This window comes from Sceloporus undulatus, chromosome 1, assembly GCF_019175285.1.
Source record: "Sceloporus undulatus isolate JIND9_A2432 ecotype Alabama chromosome 1, SceUnd_v1.1, whole genome shotgun sequence".
In the NCBI taxonomy this organism is placed as follows: Eukaryota; Metazoa; Chordata; class Lepidosauria; order Squamata; family Phrynosomatidae; genus Sceloporus; species Sceloporus undulatus.
Genome location: NC_056522.1, coordinates 10,102,587 through 10,119,379, shown reverse-complemented (window position 1 = coordinate 10,119,379; position 16,793 = coordinate 10,102,587). Strand labels below are relative to the sequence as shown.

General features: G+C 48.9%; 1 protein-coding gene across 1 annotated transcript; it reads right to left on the bottom strand.

Annotated features, from left to right (window-relative positions):
• Positions 1-9,394: 9,394 nt before the first annotated feature.
• Positions 9,395-15,371, bottom strand: LOC121920323. Its single transcript, XM_042447459.1, has 2 exons — positions 13,058-15,371; positions 9,395-12,425 (listed from the first exon to the last, which is right to left on the bottom strand). The coding sequence occupies exons 1-2, from the start codon at positions 15,123-15,125 to the stop codon at positions 9,913-9,915; spliced, it is 4,581 nt and encodes a 1,526-aa protein (XP_042303393.1). The 5' UTR covers positions 15,126-15,371; the 3' UTR covers positions 9,395-9,912.
• Between the last annotated feature and the right edge of the window lie 1,422 nt (positions 15,372-16,793).

Here is a 16,793-nt window from a genome sequence, read left to right as displayed (position 1 = left end):
AGATAAATGAAGACTCTTGGGATTCAAACTCGAAAGACTGGTGTAAAGTACTAACATATATTAAGAAGAAATGGGGTGATATAATTTTATAAATATACTTTGTCTTTATCTGGGAGCTATGATTAATATATTATGGAATGGATTGTAATTATAATAATGTTAGAAGAGATAGGCTTGGATTAGATGTACAAGTGAATCGGTGCGTTCTTGATTTAGAATTATAATAGGCATATTTACTGACCTTTTTCATTTTTAATGAAATAGTGGTATTTTCTCTTCTTTTTTCTTAATCATACTTTGAATATGAGAAAGAAAAAATGTTATCATCCAAAGTTAAAAGCTTGTGAACTGACTTAGTTTGAAGGAAGATAACTATGTGGTAAGAGAGTATACGATCTTATTAATCAATGGTGGTGGAAGTTAAGGGTTTTAATGTGGGGATGAGTGAGAAGATATGTGAGAATTCCTGACTATGTTAGGTAAGGTAGAAAGAGAGTCTTTTTTGTTTTGTTTTGTTTTGTTTTTGAGTTGGTTAGAAGGAGTATGTAGGAGAGGTGGGATTTAGTAAGTGACGAAGGTAAGAGTAGGTAGGTTAGAAAGAAAGAAGTAGAGAGAGAAAGAAAGTAGAGAGAGTGGAAGATGAGGTAAGTAAGAAATATAAGGAAGAATAGGAAAGATGGAACTTAATAGGAAGAGTCTAAGGTGGGAAGAGGAGGGATAGATATAGAATCTGGTTTAGATATTTGGGGAGGAGAGATACTGTAGGAGGTTATGACATATGTTTTATTGTACTGTATAGTTTATAGTAAAGTTAGATTGTTACATGTTATATGTGATTGTATGTATGTTCGTAGTGATTCCCCCCCCTTTTTTTTTCTCTTGATGTATTTTTTAAACTTAATAAAATAAAATTAAAAAAAAAAAGAAACTGAAGAAGGGTTAAGGGTTTCACATTACACAGTTATAGCACTGTTGTTCCATCTTAACAGCAATGGCTGCATCCCATGCAACCCTACGATTTTGGTGAGGTAGTAGAACTCTCTGGCTGAGACAGTGACACCTTTACTTTCTGGTTTCCCAGAAACCAGAAAGGTTTCCCATGACATTCTTGCAAACAAGCTTGTAAAAGGTGGGATAGACAAGGTAAGTGTTACATGGATTTGTCACTGGTTGACCGGCGGAACCCAAAGGGTGTTCAACAATGGCACTTTTTCATCCTGGAGAGAAGTGACCAGTGGGGTCCCACAGGGCTCTGTCCTGGGCCCAGTGTTATTCAACATCTTTATCAATGACCTGGATGACAGAATTGGGGGCATACTTATCAAATTTGCAGATGACACCAAAATAGGAGGAATAGCTAATACCCCAGAGGACAGGATCAAAATTCAAAATGACCTGAATAGACTAGAAAGCTGGGCCAGAGCTAACAAAATGAAATTCAACACAGAGAAATGTAAGGTACTGCACTTAGGGCAGAAAAATAAAATGCACAGATATAGGATGGGGGACATCTGGTTGAATGAGACCACATGTGAAAGGGATCTGGGAGTCCAAGTAGACCACAAGTTGAACATGAGTGAACAGTGCAATGCGGCAGCTAAAAAGGCCAATGCAATTTTAGGCTGCATCAATAAACGTTTAGTGTCTAGATCAAGAGAAGTAATAGTGCCACTGTATTCTGCTTTGGTCAGGCCCCACCTGGAATACTGTGTCCGGTTCTGGGCACCACAATTTAAAAAGGATGTTGAGAAACTGGAGTGCGTCCAAAGGAGGGCGACTAAAATGGTGAAAGGTCTGGAAACCATGCCCTATGAGGAACGACTCAGGGAGCTGGGGATGTTTAGCCTAGAGAAGAGAAGGTTAAGAAGTGATATGATAGCCCTGTTTAAATATTTGAAATGATGTCATACTGAGGAAGGAGCAAGCTTGTTTTCTGCTGCTCCAGAGAACAGGACCCGGAACAATGGATGCAAGCTACAGGGAAAGAGATTCTACCTCAACATTAGGAAGACCTTCCTGACAGTAAGGGCTGTTCAACAGTGGAACAGACTCCCTTGGAGTGTAGTGGAGTCTCCTTCCTTGGAGGTCTTTAAGCAGAGGCTAGATGGCCATCCAGCAGGGATGCTTTGATTTGGATTTCCTGCATGGCAGGGGGTTGGACTGCATGGCCTGTGCAGTCTCTTTCAACTCTGTGGTTCTATGGTGGTTCAGCGTGCACAAACTTTGTTTCATGCACAAAATTATTAAGATAATAATAATAATAATAATAATAATAATATTTATTTCTATTTTCCGCCTCTCCCAGGTGGATTGAGGTGGGATTGCAACCCAACACAGGCAAAAAAGATACAGCAATAAAACAAATAGTGTCCAACAATTAAAACAATTAAAAACAGTACAATCAAACAACAATAAGATTAAATATTCTAGTCCTGGATAAAAGAGTGGAGCAATGTCTTTTACAGAAGATTGGATGGATAGGCTTGCCGGAAGAGACCGTCCTAACTGCCCTCTTGAAAGCCTCCAAGGAGGTGATAAGACAGATCTCTTCCGGGAGGCTGTGCCATAATTTAGGAGCTGCTGATGTAAAAGTTCTTTGAGAGGTTGAAACTAGTCTAGTTGGATGTACTTCCAACAAATTTTTCCCAGATGTCCTGAGATTGCAGGGCGGATTAGAGGCGTTCCCTTAAGTAATTCAGGCCCGAGCCATGTAGGGCTTTAAAGGTGATAACCAACACCTTGTATTGTGCCCGGAAGCGGATAGGTAGCCAATGAAGATCTTTCAAAATTGGTGTTATGTGGTCAAATCTTGAAGAGCCAGTGACCAATCTGGCTGCCATATTTTGAACTAGTTGAAGCTTCTGAACTTGGTACAAGGGTAGCCCCATGTAGAGCGCATTACAGAAATCAAAACGAGAGATTACCAGTGCATGTATCACTGTTTCAAGGTCCTTTTGGTCCAGGTAGGGACACAATTGGTGTATCAACCAAAGTTGGTACCAACCACTCCTGGTCATCGCATCTACTTGAGATAACAATTGTAGCGATGAATCCAGGAGTACTCCCAAACTGCGAACTTAGTCCTTTAGGGGATGTGTGACCCCATCCATGACAGGTTGACTAATTTCCTTCCCTGGACCCAGGGAGCCTATCGCTAGTACCTCCGTTTTCTCTGGATTCAACTTGAGTTTGTTTCCCCTCATCCACCCCATTACTGACCCTAGACAGGCATCCAGAGGAGAGATGCCATCCCTAGTCACTGCAGCAGTCGGAGACATAGAGAAGTAGATTTGGGTGTCATCAGCGTACTGATAACACCGCTCCCCATGTCTCTGGATGATCTCTCCCAGCGGCTTCATGTAAATGTTAAATAGCATGGGGGATAGAATGGCGCCAGATGTCAGCTCTCTCTTAGAGGAGCAGCTATCCCCCAGGCTCATCCTCTGGAATCTGCCCGAGAAGTAAGAACGGAATCACTGAAGCTCAGTGCCCCTAATACCTAATTCCCTCAGGCGTTCCAGAATTATACCATGGTCTATGGCCGTGATGGCGAACGCATTGCACGCGTGCCGCGGTTGGCACTCTCACCCATCCCAGCGGGCACGCGCCATGGAGGTGCGTGACGGGGCCAAGAGTTGCGCACAGCCAGCCCAGATCCTTCCAGCTGCTCAGAGCATCTGCGCACCAGAAGTCTTCGTGCTTTTGCAGTTGCTGGAGAGGGCGAAGCCCTTTGGCGCGGAGCAAAGAGTCGAAGAGGAGGGGGCTGAGACCTGTGCCCAGCCTCCTCCTCCTCGGCCTGCCTCCACTCCGCGCTAAAAGGTTCCATGGAGCCCTTTCGTGTGGAGCGAAGAACCAAAGAGGAGGGGGCTGGGACCCGTGCCCAGCTTCCTCCTCCTTGGCTTCCCTTTCCCCCGCTCACCCTCCCAGACCCACAGCCGCGCTGCCATGGGTTTGGGAAGGCGAGGAGAGAAGGAGAAACGGCCCGTGGAAAGGGTGGGGGAGAAGCCAGCTTCCTCTTCCTCCTGCCTGCGGGGCTTCGCCAGGTCGGAGGTGTTCTTTGGAGGACACCTCCGGCCTGGGGAAGCCCCGAGGATAGGAGCAGGGCCTGCAGACCTTTTGCTCCTGCCCCCCATGGGCCCTTACTGGTCCCCAGCTGTCTCTGAGAGACAGCTGGAGGCCAAGGGAAGGGCAGGAGGAGCAGGCATGTGCCTGTCACTCCTCCCCCAATTCCCCCCGACTTCCAGCTGTCTCTCAGAGACAGCTAGAGGCCGTGAAAGGGTGTGGGGAAAGCCCCACCCTTGGGTGGATGGAAGCCCCGCCTCTGGCATGGGGCCTCGCCCCCAGAGGGTGGAATCTCAACCTTTGGCACGGCGAACGAAAAAGGTTCGCCATCACTGGTCTATGGTATCGAATGCCGCTGAGATGTCCAAGAGCACCAGCAAGGTCACACTTCCCTGTCGATGCCCAGACGGAGATCATCTACCAAGGCGACCATGGCCATCTCAACTCCGTATCCTGCTCTAAAGCCAGTTTGAAATGGGTCCAGATAATCAGCTTCAGCCAAGACAGCCTGGAGCTGGAAGGCGACTGCCTCTTGATCACTTTGCCCAGGAATGGTAAAAGGGAGACCAGTCTATAGTTATTTTTCATCAGGGGATCTAGGGAGGGTTTCTTCAAAAGCGGTTTTACTGTCGCTTCTTTTAAATTAGATGGAACTATTCCCTCCCAAATGGATGTATTTATTATGAGTTGCAATGATGTTTTTATTGCATCCCCTCCCTGGATGGTCAGCCATGATGGGCAAGGATCGAGGGGGCATGTCGTCTTCCTTACACTTCCAAGGAGCTTGTCCACTTCATCGATATTTACAAACTCAAGGTGATCCAGTTTAATGCAGTGCGCAGAGTCACTGGATGACTCTCTTTTTGTTTCTGTTCTAATGCTGGCATCAAGATCAGCCCTTATCTGAGAGATTTTATCTGCAAAGAAGTTGTTAAAAGGCATCACAGCAGGCTTTAGTTGGTTCTAATAGGGGGCTCAGGATAGGAGGCAACTGGGTTAGCTCTTTAAACACCCTGAACAGCTCTGCTGGACGAGACTCTGAAGATGCAATACGTGCAGCATAGAAAGAATTATTTGCTGCATCTATTGTCACTCCGTAAGAAGCTAATGAGTTCTTATGGAGTGTCTTGTTGGATAAATGCTGATGTTTCTGCCAGCAGCATTCTAGTCATTGCACAGCCCACCTCATTTGACGAAGATCTTCCGTGCACCAAGGTTTTTTATTTAAAAGTGGGCTGGAAAGGACCTTCAGGAGTGATAGTGTCAATGGTCCTGGTAAGACCATTATTCCAGGAATTGACCAGGGCTTCTACAGAATTGCCGTCATTCCCAACCATAAAACCCTCTAGGGCTTCCTGGAACCTTTTGAGTTCCATCAGCCTTTGAGGGCAGACCATTCTAATGGGTTCTCCACCCCCAAGGGGGGATATGTGTAGTAACCTTGAGTCCCACCTTGACCAGAAAATGATCTGTCCATGACAGGGTGGAGGTACGAGTTACCTCTGCCCACGGATGTTCCTGTTCCTTACTAAAAACCACACCAAGTGTATTACCAGCACAGTGTGTAGGACCCGAGACTAATTGGGACAGGCCCATGGTAGTCATGGTGTTCATGAACTCCCAAGCTGCACCCGTCAGATCTAATGAGCTGGACTCGAAGATGATGTTGAGGTCCCCCAGGACAAGAAGCCTGGGAGACTCCAGCACCAGCTCCGAGATCAGCTGTTTCAGCTCAGTCAGCGAGTCTCTTAGGCAACGGGGTGGACGGTTAATTGTCTTTGGGGAAGAGGAATGTGGAGGGGAGGGGCAGATGTTCCACTTGATTCCGTATTTATCTCAATAACCCGCCCTGTATTATCCAACCCTTCTCTACAAATTGACTAGAATTAACTACAAAATAAGCTTCACTGCTTGGCTGTTCCGGTGCTGGCGCTTGGCTCTGCGGGTGGGGGAAAAGTCCGGCAGGCCAGCGTCCCTCCCCTTTCCTGGCTCCACAGCTGTGGATGTATGTATAAACCTACTTTCAGACTATGTGTATATGGACAGGTTGCTTACCTGTAACTGTATTTCTTCAAGTGGTCATATGTGAATTCACACAAATGGGTTATACTGCGCCTGTGCAGAATGCTTGGAAACTTCTGGAATCACTGGGCAAACTTTAGATTGCAACTTTTTGGTGGCAGGTTTAGTATAAACCTACTTTCAGGCTATGTGTATATAGTATATACCAGTGATGGTAATCCTTTTAGAGACCAAATGCGCAAACGCAAAGGTGTTCCTGCACTAGGTGTCACCCGGTTCTGGGGGTGGAAATTCTGGAGTGGTGGGATGTCAGGGGGCAGGACTTCTGCCTTCTGAGGGTGGGACCTCTGGGAGCGGGACTTACCTGGTGAGAGTTGAAGGCCTGGGACAGCAGGCGGGGGAACAGGTACATGTCTATTCCTCCTCCTCCCCCCACATCCTCCTGGGCCTTCAGCTGCCTCTCTGGAGACAGATGAAGGAAGGTCTGGGACAGCTACAGGGTAGAGGAAGAACAGGCGTGCGCCTATTCCTCCTCTTCCCTACCCTCTGCATGCCCTCAAAAATGACTTCACGTGCCATCTCTGGCATGCATGCCATAGATTTGCCACCACGGGTATATATGAAACATTAATGGGTTTAATGTTTAGCCTTGGGTCCCATCTCCAAGTTAGCTCATTATGTATACGGAAATATTCCAAAATCTGAAAAAAAATCCAAATCCAAAACATTCTGGTCTCAACCATTGTAGATAAGGGAGATTCTACCTGTACAGCAAAAATGAATGAATACAAATTGTGCAGCAGAACAATTTCCTAACATATGGCCCTTTAGCATGACACATTTATAGCACTGTGGTTTTGCTTTAACTGCTATGGCTGTGTCCTACAGAATCCTGGAATTTGTAGTTTGGGGAGGCACTATAGCTCATCCTAGTGCGCCAGAGAAATATTTGCGATGTCCGTCATACCCGAGTGATGCCCAGTGGAGAATGTCAAACAGATCATCGCCTCGTAAGATGTAAACTAAATCTTCATTTTAAGTTTAAACCTAAGAGAGGTGGCATCCTAAAGAGGAGACTCCAAGTCAACAATCTTCAACAAGCTGCCGTGAGAGACAACTTTCAGGCAAATCTGCAAACAAAACTTGAAGACCACCCTGTAGACTCTTCTCCTACAGCGCTTGGCAACTTATCAAAAACAGCATCCTGCAGTCTGCGGAAGAATCCTTGGGGTTCTCCCTCAAGAAAAACCAAGACTGGTTTGATGAAAACAACCAAGAGATCCAGGAGCTGTTGGCAAAGAAGAGAACTGCTCACCAGGCACACCTCGCCCAGCCATCCTGTCATGTAAGAAAAGCAGCCTTTCGCCTCGTATATAGTTAACTCCAACAAAAACTCAGAGACATTCAGAACAAGTGGTGGATCAATTTAGCAGAAAAGACACAACGTTGTGCAGATCTGGGGGATTCCAGAGGATTTTACGAAGCTCTTAAAGCAGTGTTCGGACCTACATATCAGACCCAAAGCTCCCTATATAGTTCAGATGGTAAAACACTAATCACAGATAAAGCTTCCATTCTGGACCGATGGTCTGAACACTTCCAAAGCCTCTTTAGTGCCAACCGAGTAGTCCAAGATTCACTTATTCAACAGATGACACAACAACCGATGAAGAAAGAATTGGACATAGCTCCCACTTTGGAAGAAACCGTTAAGGCCATACAGCAGATGAAAAACGGCAAGGCTGCTGGGATTGATGGAATTCCACCTGAAGCTTGGAAACATGGAGGTCATGCACTCCATGCTAAACTCCACGAACTCCTTGTGAGTTGCCGGGAAAAAGGCGAACTGCCATCAGATCTCCGAGACGCAGTCATCATCACCCTGTACAGTGGTACCTCGGGATACGAAATACCCAGGTTACGAAATTTTCGGGATACGAAAAAATCCCATTGGAAAACATTGTTCCGGGTTACGAATGCTTTTTCGGGTTACGAAAAAACTTTTGGTGCTTTTCGGCGCTATTTTACACGGAATCGCGGCTTTTCCCCATTAGCGCCTATGGCATTTCGGCTTACGAAGGCTTTTCGGGTTACGAAAGCGGCCGCGGAACGAATTACTTTCGTAACCCGAGGCACCACTGTACAAGAAAAAAGGAGCAAAATCGGATTGCTCGAACTACCGAGGTATAACACTGCTCTCCATCGCTGGAAAAATCTTCGCAAGGATACTGCTGAACAGATTAGTTCCTGCCATTGCAGAAGAACTTCTCCCCGAAAGCCAGTGTGGCTTCAGAGCTAATAGGAGCACTACAGACATGGTATTTGCCCTCAGACAACCGCAAGAGAAATGTAGAGAGCAGAACAAAGGACTCTATGTAACATTTGTCGACCTCACCAAAGCCTTCGACACTGTGAGTAGAAAAGGTCTGTGGCAGATCCTGGAACGACTAGGATGCCCCCCAAATTCCTCAAAATGATCATCCTGCTACATGAAGGCCAGCAAGGTCAAGTCAGATATGGTGACGCTCTCTCGGAGCCCTTTCTAATCACTAATGGTGTAAAACAAGGTTGTGTTCTTGCTCCGACTTTATTTACAATCTTCTTCAGCATGATGCTCCAAAGGGCTACGGCAGATCTCAAAGAAGAAGACGGCATTTATATACGCTACTGTACTGATGGTAGCCTGATTAACTTAAGCCGCCTGAGGGCCCGCACTAAGACTCTAAACTATCTAGTTCGTGAGCTGCTTTTTGCTGACGATGCTGCCCTCGTTGCCCATACAGAAGCAGCTCTGCAGCACCTCACATCTTGTTTTGCAACAGCTGCAGAGCTCTTTGGGCTGGAAGTCAGTCTGAAGAAAACGGAAATTCTCTACCAGCCGGCACCATAGGAAGAACACTACCATCCCCACATTACTGTAGGCACATCTGTGCTTAAGTCCGTCCAGCAGTTCACCTACCTGGAAAGCATCATCTCCTCAGACGCCAAGATTGATAAAGAGATCGATCACAGACTGGCAAAGGCATATAGTGCATTCGGAAGGCTTCACAAAAGAGTCTGGAGTAACAAACACTTGAGGCGAAGCACAAAAATCAGTGTGTATAGAGCCATTGTACTGTCTATTCTCCTCTATGGGTCTGAAACATGGGTCACCTATTGCCAACACCTACAACTCCTTGAACGCTTTCATCAGCGCTGTTTACGCACAATTCTAAATATACGGACAGGTTGCTTACCTGTAACTGTGTTTCTTCGAGTGGTCATCTGCGAATACATACAAATGGGTTGTACTGCGCCTGCGCAGTGCCTTCGGAAACTTCTGGAATCACTAGGCAAAGTACACTTTGCAACATGTTGAAACTTTTTGGCGGTAACCCCGCCCATCCCCTATAAAACCTCGGTTCCCGCTCTTTTCCCCAGTTCCGCACTTTTTCCGCCGTGAAGGCGACAAGAGAATAAGCCAATGTGAGCAGGACACTGAGGGGAGGATGGGCGGGATTTGTATGTATTCGCAGATGACCACTCGAAGAAACACAGTTACAGGTAAGCAACCTGTCCTTCTTCTTCGTGGTCTCTGCGAATCATACAAATGGGTTGAGACTGGCAAGCTAAGGTCAGTGGAGGCGGGAGTGTCATGATAACTGAGAAACATATTATCAATAATAAATAAAGATAACTGAACAACAGTATATGAGAAATTGTTTCCTTTATAACTTGGAATAAAATCCCACCTCAGAAAAACCGATCCAAACGAGGACCTCCAATACATTCATCAAAGAGACCTTGGAGAGTAAAAGGTTTAGAGTATCAGGTAACACAGTGTCTTATTTAGCGTAGTCCTGATAGCAACACAGCCCTCCCAAAAGCTGCATCCCTTTTGGCTCTTGTATCCAACCTATAGTGTCTAATAAAACTTAAAGGTTGAGACCACACGGCAGCCTTGCAAATGTCCTCTAAAGGGATGCCCGACAGGAAGGCAGAAGAAGCTGCTATCGCCCTTGTTGCATGAGAGCGAACTCTGCCTGGGCAGGGTTTACCCAAGAGTTCATAGGATAGGGCGACAGTCTTAGAAACCCATTTAGAGAGTCTCTGAGCCGACACCGGTAGTCCCTTTTTAGGTGTAGAGTAACACTGGAACAGTCTCTCAGAGCGGCTCGAGTCCTTAGTTCTGTCCAGATAGAAGGCCAGGGCCCTACGAACGTCCAGGGTATGGAGGGCCCGCTCAACATCGGTGGTCGGGTTCGGGGCCAGGGTAGGTAGAACAATGTCCTGGCACATATGGAAGGCAGAAACCACTTTAGGTAAAAAAGTAATATCTGTCCTGAGGACCACCTTGTCCAAGTGGAACCTAAGGAAAGGCTCGTCCCGACGTAAAGCGCAAAGTTCACCCGCACGGCGGGCAGACGTGATAGCCACCAAGAACACCGTTTTCCAAGTCAACAATCTAATATCTGTGGTGGCTAAGGGTTCGAAGGGTTTAGATTGTAGAGCCCCCAACACCGTCTCGAGGCTCCAAGCCGGAGGCGGTAGGGACGCTTGAGGGAATAGGTTGTTGCATCCCCTCAAAAACTGTTTGACAAGGGGGTCCTTAAAGAAAGAAGGCTTGCCATCGAAATGAAAAGACGAGCAGATCGCGGACAGGTAGCATTTCACTGAGGTAAGGCAAAGGCCCGCATCAATGAGGGACATCAGGAATTCCAGGACCACCGGTGTAGTTACCTGAGCTATGTTAAGGTGTTTGTCAGACAGGAACCGCAGGAATCTGTTGCACTTTAACCTGTAGGATTTCTGGGTGGCCGGTTTCCGAGCAGCCAGTATGACATCCCGTACCGAGGTCGGTAGTCGAGCTAGGGATGGATCCTCCATGCCACCAGGGGTAGGGTCTCGATGTCCGGGTGTCGAACCCGTCCTCCCTGAACCGTGAGGAGATCCGGCCTGGGCTCGAGTCGGAGAAAGTTGGCTCGGGATAGGTGAAGCAGGCAAGGAAACCACGGTTGTCCCGGCCACCAAGGCGTGATCAGGATCGCGTCGGCTGCATCCAAAGTCATTTTGGAAACCGTCCTGGTAATCAGCGGGAAGGGGGGGAAGGCGTATAGCGCTACTCCCGACCACTGGAACCCGAATGCATCTCCGAGGGAGCTGTCGTCTGGCATCCGGGAGCAGAACTGGGGACAATGTGAGTTGTACACGGTCGCGAACAGGTCTATCTGTGGGGTTCCCCACCGAGCAAAGAGGTCGTGTACGGTGTCCGGGTGGAGCCTCCACTCGTGACAAGACGATGGGGACCTGCTGAGCAGGTCTGCATGAAAGTTTTGAGTGCCCGGTAGGTGTACCGCTTGGAGCAAAACGTCTCGGGCAATGCACCAGTCCCATAGTCGGAGCGTGATGTCGAGGAGGGTGCGCGACCTTGTGCCTCCTTGTTTGTTCAGGTAGTACATCACCGTGGTGTTGTCTGTCCTGAGTTGGACTACCTTTCCCGACAAGGAGGACTCGAAGGCCTTTAGGGCTTTTTCCACCGCCAAGAGTTCTAACGCGTTGATGTGGAGCGCCCTTTCGTCTTGCGACCAGACGCCCTTGGCCCACAAGTCTAGGGTGTGAGCTCCCCATCCTTCTTCCGATGCGTCCGTGGTCAACACCAACTGTGGTTGGGGTGGCAAAAAAGGCATGCCGCCGCAGACGTTCTGGCAGTCGAGCCACCACCGGAGGGAGCGTGTGACTGATCTTGGTACGGTGAGTCTGCGGGATGGAGGGTCCCTCTCGAGGTCGAAGGCCGACAGGAACCAAGACTGCAGTGGACGAGATCGAAGCCTTGCCCAGGGGGTGACGAAAGTCGTCGATGCCATGTGGCCCAAGGCCACCTGGATGTCCCTGGCTGGAATACGCCTTCGGGCGGTGCACCGGCTGACAGCTCGAACCAGGGCCTGGAAGCGATCTGGAGGTAGGTAAGCTGTGCAACTGATTGAGTCGAGGATGGAGCCGATGAATCTTATTCGTCTGGTGGGGAGCAGTTGGGATTTTTTGAGATTGACCACCAGTCCCAGGTCCCGTAGAAGTTCGAGAGCCTCTGCAGTGTGTCGCTGCAGTTCTTGGCGGGACGGGGCCACGAAAAGCCAGTCGTCCAAGTAAGGAAAGACCCTCATGCCGCGGCAGTGCAGGTATGAAACCACCGGCGCCATGCACTTGGTGAAGATGCGAGGAGCTGTGGACAGGCCGAAGGGAAGAACGTTGTACTTGTATGTGTCCGTCCCGACGGCGAACGCCAAGAATCTGCGGTGAGACTCTCGGATGCTGACATGGAAGTAAGCGTCCTTCAGGTCGATCGTTGCAAACCACAGGTCTTGCTGTAATAGAGGTAAAATAGAGGCAAGCGTTACCATCCGGAAACGGCGATAGGAGAGGTAAGTATTTAACTGTCTAAGGTCCAAAATAGGCCTGATTCCTCCATCAGGTTTAGGGACTGTAAAATATCGAGAAAAAAAGCATCTGGGGATGTCGACGGGATCGACAGGGGAGATGGCGCCTTTGGCGAGAAGGGTGCGTACTTCGTCGAGAAGGGTGTCTGAGGGGTGTGTGGAGAGGATAGCTCCAGTTGGTGGGAGCTCTTCAAATTCAAGGGCATAACCCCTACAGACGATGGTAAGGGCCCAAGAATTGGTAGTGATTGTGGCCCAGATGTTAGAGAAGGGCCTCAGTCTGTTCAGGAAGGAAGGGACAGAAGGAGCGACGGAGTACGCTGCGTCCCCTCAGTTTCTTTTCTTGGTCGGGTCCGAATCTTGCCTCCTATAATTCTTTTTGTATTTGGGCCCCGAACGACGGCCCGAGGAGGAGGAAGATTGGGACGGAAAGCGCTGCCTGGACTGATCCTGGCGTTGGAAAGGCCTGTCTTGTTGGTAGGGTCTTTGGCCCTGGCCATACCACTGACGAACTGCAGTGAAGCGCTTTCGGGAAGATGACTGAGGAGAGGAGGACATACCATGTTTTTTGGCTACGGTCCTCATCCTGTACTTGAAATTGAGTTTTTCGTCGGTCTCACGATGAAAGAGGCCGTCCTCATCAAAAGGCATATCCTCGATAGTCGAGCGAGCATTTTGATTCAGGTCTGAGGACCTTAGCCATGCATGTCTGCGGAGAGCGATGGCCGCCGCCATGGATTTTGCAGAGCAGTCGGTGGAGTGTCTGGCTGAGGTGATGAGCCATCCTCCAATCGAGTGGGCTTCGTCCCGGACCTCCGACAGGATGTTTTGGGAGTCGTCGGGCAAATCTGGGATCAGGGGAGAAACCTTTTCCATGAGCCACTGGATATAGGCGCCCATACAAGCATTATAGTTTGCCACCCTCATGCCCAAAGCTGAAGAGAAGTAGGCCTTCTTAGCCAAGGCGTCGATCTTCTTCGCCTCCTTGTCGGATGGCATCAAGGAGGCTTTCGGTGTGGAAGAACGTTGTGAGCCTTCTACGATCGCTGAATTCTGCTTAGGATGACTAAACAGCCATGATGGATTAGCTGGTGCGATTCTATAGAGGGACTCGACTTTCCTATTGCTGGACGCAGTCGACGCCGGGGCTTCCCAAGATCGCCTGGCCAGCTTCTCCAGAGATGGAAGGAGAGGTATAGCCGGTGGAGTAGGAATCCTACCGTGGACCCGCCTTTCAATGGGGTCCGACGCTTCCTCTTCCGTCTGGGCGGTCTTGATATCCAGGGCATTAGTCATTTTAATGACATGCTCCGTAAAGGTCCGGACGTCATCAGATGGAGAAACTGCGCCGGGCTGAGCAAACTCCTGGTTGACTGATTGATAATCATCGTCTCGAGATGAAAGTGAATCATCCCTGGGACGGTAGCGGGCGTGAGAAGGAGCCTCTTCTTCTGATTCGAGGTTGACTAGCTCGGGTTCGGTCAAGGCTTCAGTCCGACGGGGCGAAAACGCCGATACCCTGGAAGGTCTAGAGGAGGCTCTCGGTCTTGTCCTACGGTCTCGGTGTTCGAGAAAGGCGTCAACATCTTCCTGGGGAACTAATTTGTAGTACCTGCCGGTCTCGGAGTCGAAGTAATATTCAGGCTCCGGTTCCCTAGGAGGAGATGGTGAGACAACTCGACGCGGACGGGTGAGCATCGGGGTGGGGGAACGGCGACCGTCCCAAGAACCAGTCGGGGAAGCAGGTTCGGCCAGGAGCTGGGTGGCCTCATCCGAGGCGTGGCGGAAGGTAGGTAAAGGCCTAAAGTCTGACGTCAGATCCAGAGGGCGATCGAGACGGCTGGTGGAGGTGTCGTGGGGCCTGGAAGATGGAGTCTTCTTTTTTGCCAGGCGTGGGTCTGATGGGCGAGAGTCGGGGTCCGACGGCCTACGGTCGGTGTCCGAGCGGCTATGAATTATGTCAGAAGAGACGCGAGGAGAGCCCTCCCGGTCGCGCTCCAAGGACCGACGTCGTTTGGATGAGCGATGGTCCCCATCTAGAGAAGAGGCGCGAGGTCTCTTAGACGAGGAAGGGGTAGCCGTCTGTGTGATGGACTTGCCTCCAGCCGAAGGCGTCGGAGCTTTAGCAGATGACGGCCTCGAGGTAGAGCCCGACTTCGAGGTGGAAGAAGTGGGCACCTTCGGGGCAGAGGACTTCGAGGCGGACCCCTTCTGGGCGCTCGAATCCTTTTGGCCATCCCGGCCTTCCTTGGAGGACTTCTTATGCTTGTCCTTTTTCTTCAGAGGCCGGGGGACCTCCTCAGATGGATCTTGGGGCTCCGTTGGGGCTTCAGCAGCATGAGTCGTCGGCGATTGAGACGGGGCCTCAGGAAGAGTGGGCAGGGGGGCCGCCGTGGAGGACGAGGGTCCCACAGAAGACATTGCGCCCGCAGTAAAGACCTTGGTATAGATCGCGGCCTTTAGTCTGGTCTCCCTATTCTTCCTTGCTTGGGGGGTAAGGGACTTGCACAAGGCACAGGAGGCTGGGACGTGGGTCTCCCCTAAGCAGAACAGGCAGGCTGAATGGGGGTCCTGGCCGGGAATCTTACCCCCACACACGGAGCACTTTTTGAAAGGCACCGATGGCATGATCCGAAGAGGCAGTCAGACGGTCCGGTTGACAACGAGCGAGGCAGGAGACACCGAAGGGGAGACAAGTCGCGAAGTCAACAGTCCAGGGTCCAAGCCAAATTTAAATCAGTTTTAGGGGCGATCCAAAAGCAAAGTCGTAAGACAGTCCGAGTCAAATTCCAGTGATTCCAAAAAGACAGAGAGAGCGAAGTTCCTACTGGCAGCTAACGCGGCGGAAAAAAGGAACTGGGGAAAAGAGCGGGAACCGAGGTTTTATAGGGGATGGGCGGGGTTACCGCCAAAAAGTTTCAACATGTTGCAAAGTGTACTTTGCCTAGTGATTCCAGAAGTTTCCGAAGGCACTGCGCAGGCGCAGTACAACCCATTTGTATGATTCGCAGAGACCACGAAGAAGAAACTGGACTGACTATGTGACGAATGTTGCTGTCCTTGAGCAAGCAAGGATCACCAGCATTGAGGCCATGCTATTGAGGATGCAGCTGCGCTGGGCAGGACACGTTTCTAGGATGAAGGACCATCGCCTCCCCAAAATAGTATTCTACGGTGAACTCGCCATGAGTCAGCGTAAGAGGGGCGCCCCAAAGAAGAGATACAAGGACTCCCTGAAACAACATCTCAGGCTTGGCCAGATAGATCACCAACAATGGTCCTCCCTGGCCTCGCATCGGGAGGCATGGAGACGCACTATCCATGACACTGCAGCCTTCTTCGAAAGCTCACGCCGAACAATCCTCGAAGAGAAACGACAACGCAGAAAGTATCGCAACCTGGAAACATCACCCAAGGAGACTTTCTGTTGTGCTTTCTGCAACCGGACCTGTTTATCCCGAATTGGCCTTTTTAGTCACCAACGTGCTTGTACAAAGCGCGGGATGCGTCCTTCCTGAATCTTTGTCCGTGAAGCAAAGCCAGAGATAGCTCTTTGGCAGAGAATTTTAAATAGTGCATGAAACTAGAAAACCCAGAATTTCATAGGATGCATATTGTCTTCTGTAGTTATTTCCTCTCTCTTCAGTTTTTCCTACCACCAGCTTCCTGCATGCACAGGTTTCACTGCAAAGGAGCACCAATGCTTGAAATGCACCAGTAATTTGGGGAAATGTTAAAAAACATATTTTTTCTGTTGATGTTTTTCTTTGCACCTTTGTAATTCTTCTTGTGTGCAATTTTTTTGAGTTGCTTGTAGCAAAAAATATCTACATTTAAACCATGTTTTTTTCTGACTAAGCTGCCTAAGAACTGTGTTAATCAGGAAGACAAAGGATGAACCATTACGAAGTAACTGATAAATTAAAAGGTAACACGTCAGTGGAGCCAGATGGCATTAAGCAGATCGTACTTAAAGGAATTCAGGTGTGAAATTGTTGAACTATTAACAAAAATAGGCAATTTATCATTCACCCAGTCTCCGTTCTAGGGGAGTGCAGCCCAATTAATATAAGGATGTTCTTTTTAAAAAGAAATGGAATTGGGATTAGTGAAGGATCCTGGATATGCCAGTGTTAGTAACCTAACTTGTGTTTTAGATAACCAGGGATAGATTAAGAAGGTTAGAATAGTCAGATTTAGGGGGGAAAGAGATTTTACTGAAAAATAGCCATCCCAGTTCCTCTGACTATTAGGCTATCAATGTGCATGGCATTTTAGTGTAAAAAGATAGGTCTC

Bases quoted from the DNA above. Each gene is read 5' to 3' on its own strand.
- LOC121920323 (XM_042447459.1), bottom strand. From the start codon at position 15,125: ATGCCATCGGTGCCTTTCAAAAAGTGCTCCGTGTGTGGGGGTAAGATT. The intron at 12,426-13,057 runs GTATGTCCTCCT...CCTCTATTACAG, and splicing joins GACCGTAGCCAAAAAACATG to CAAGACCTGTGGTTTGCAAC.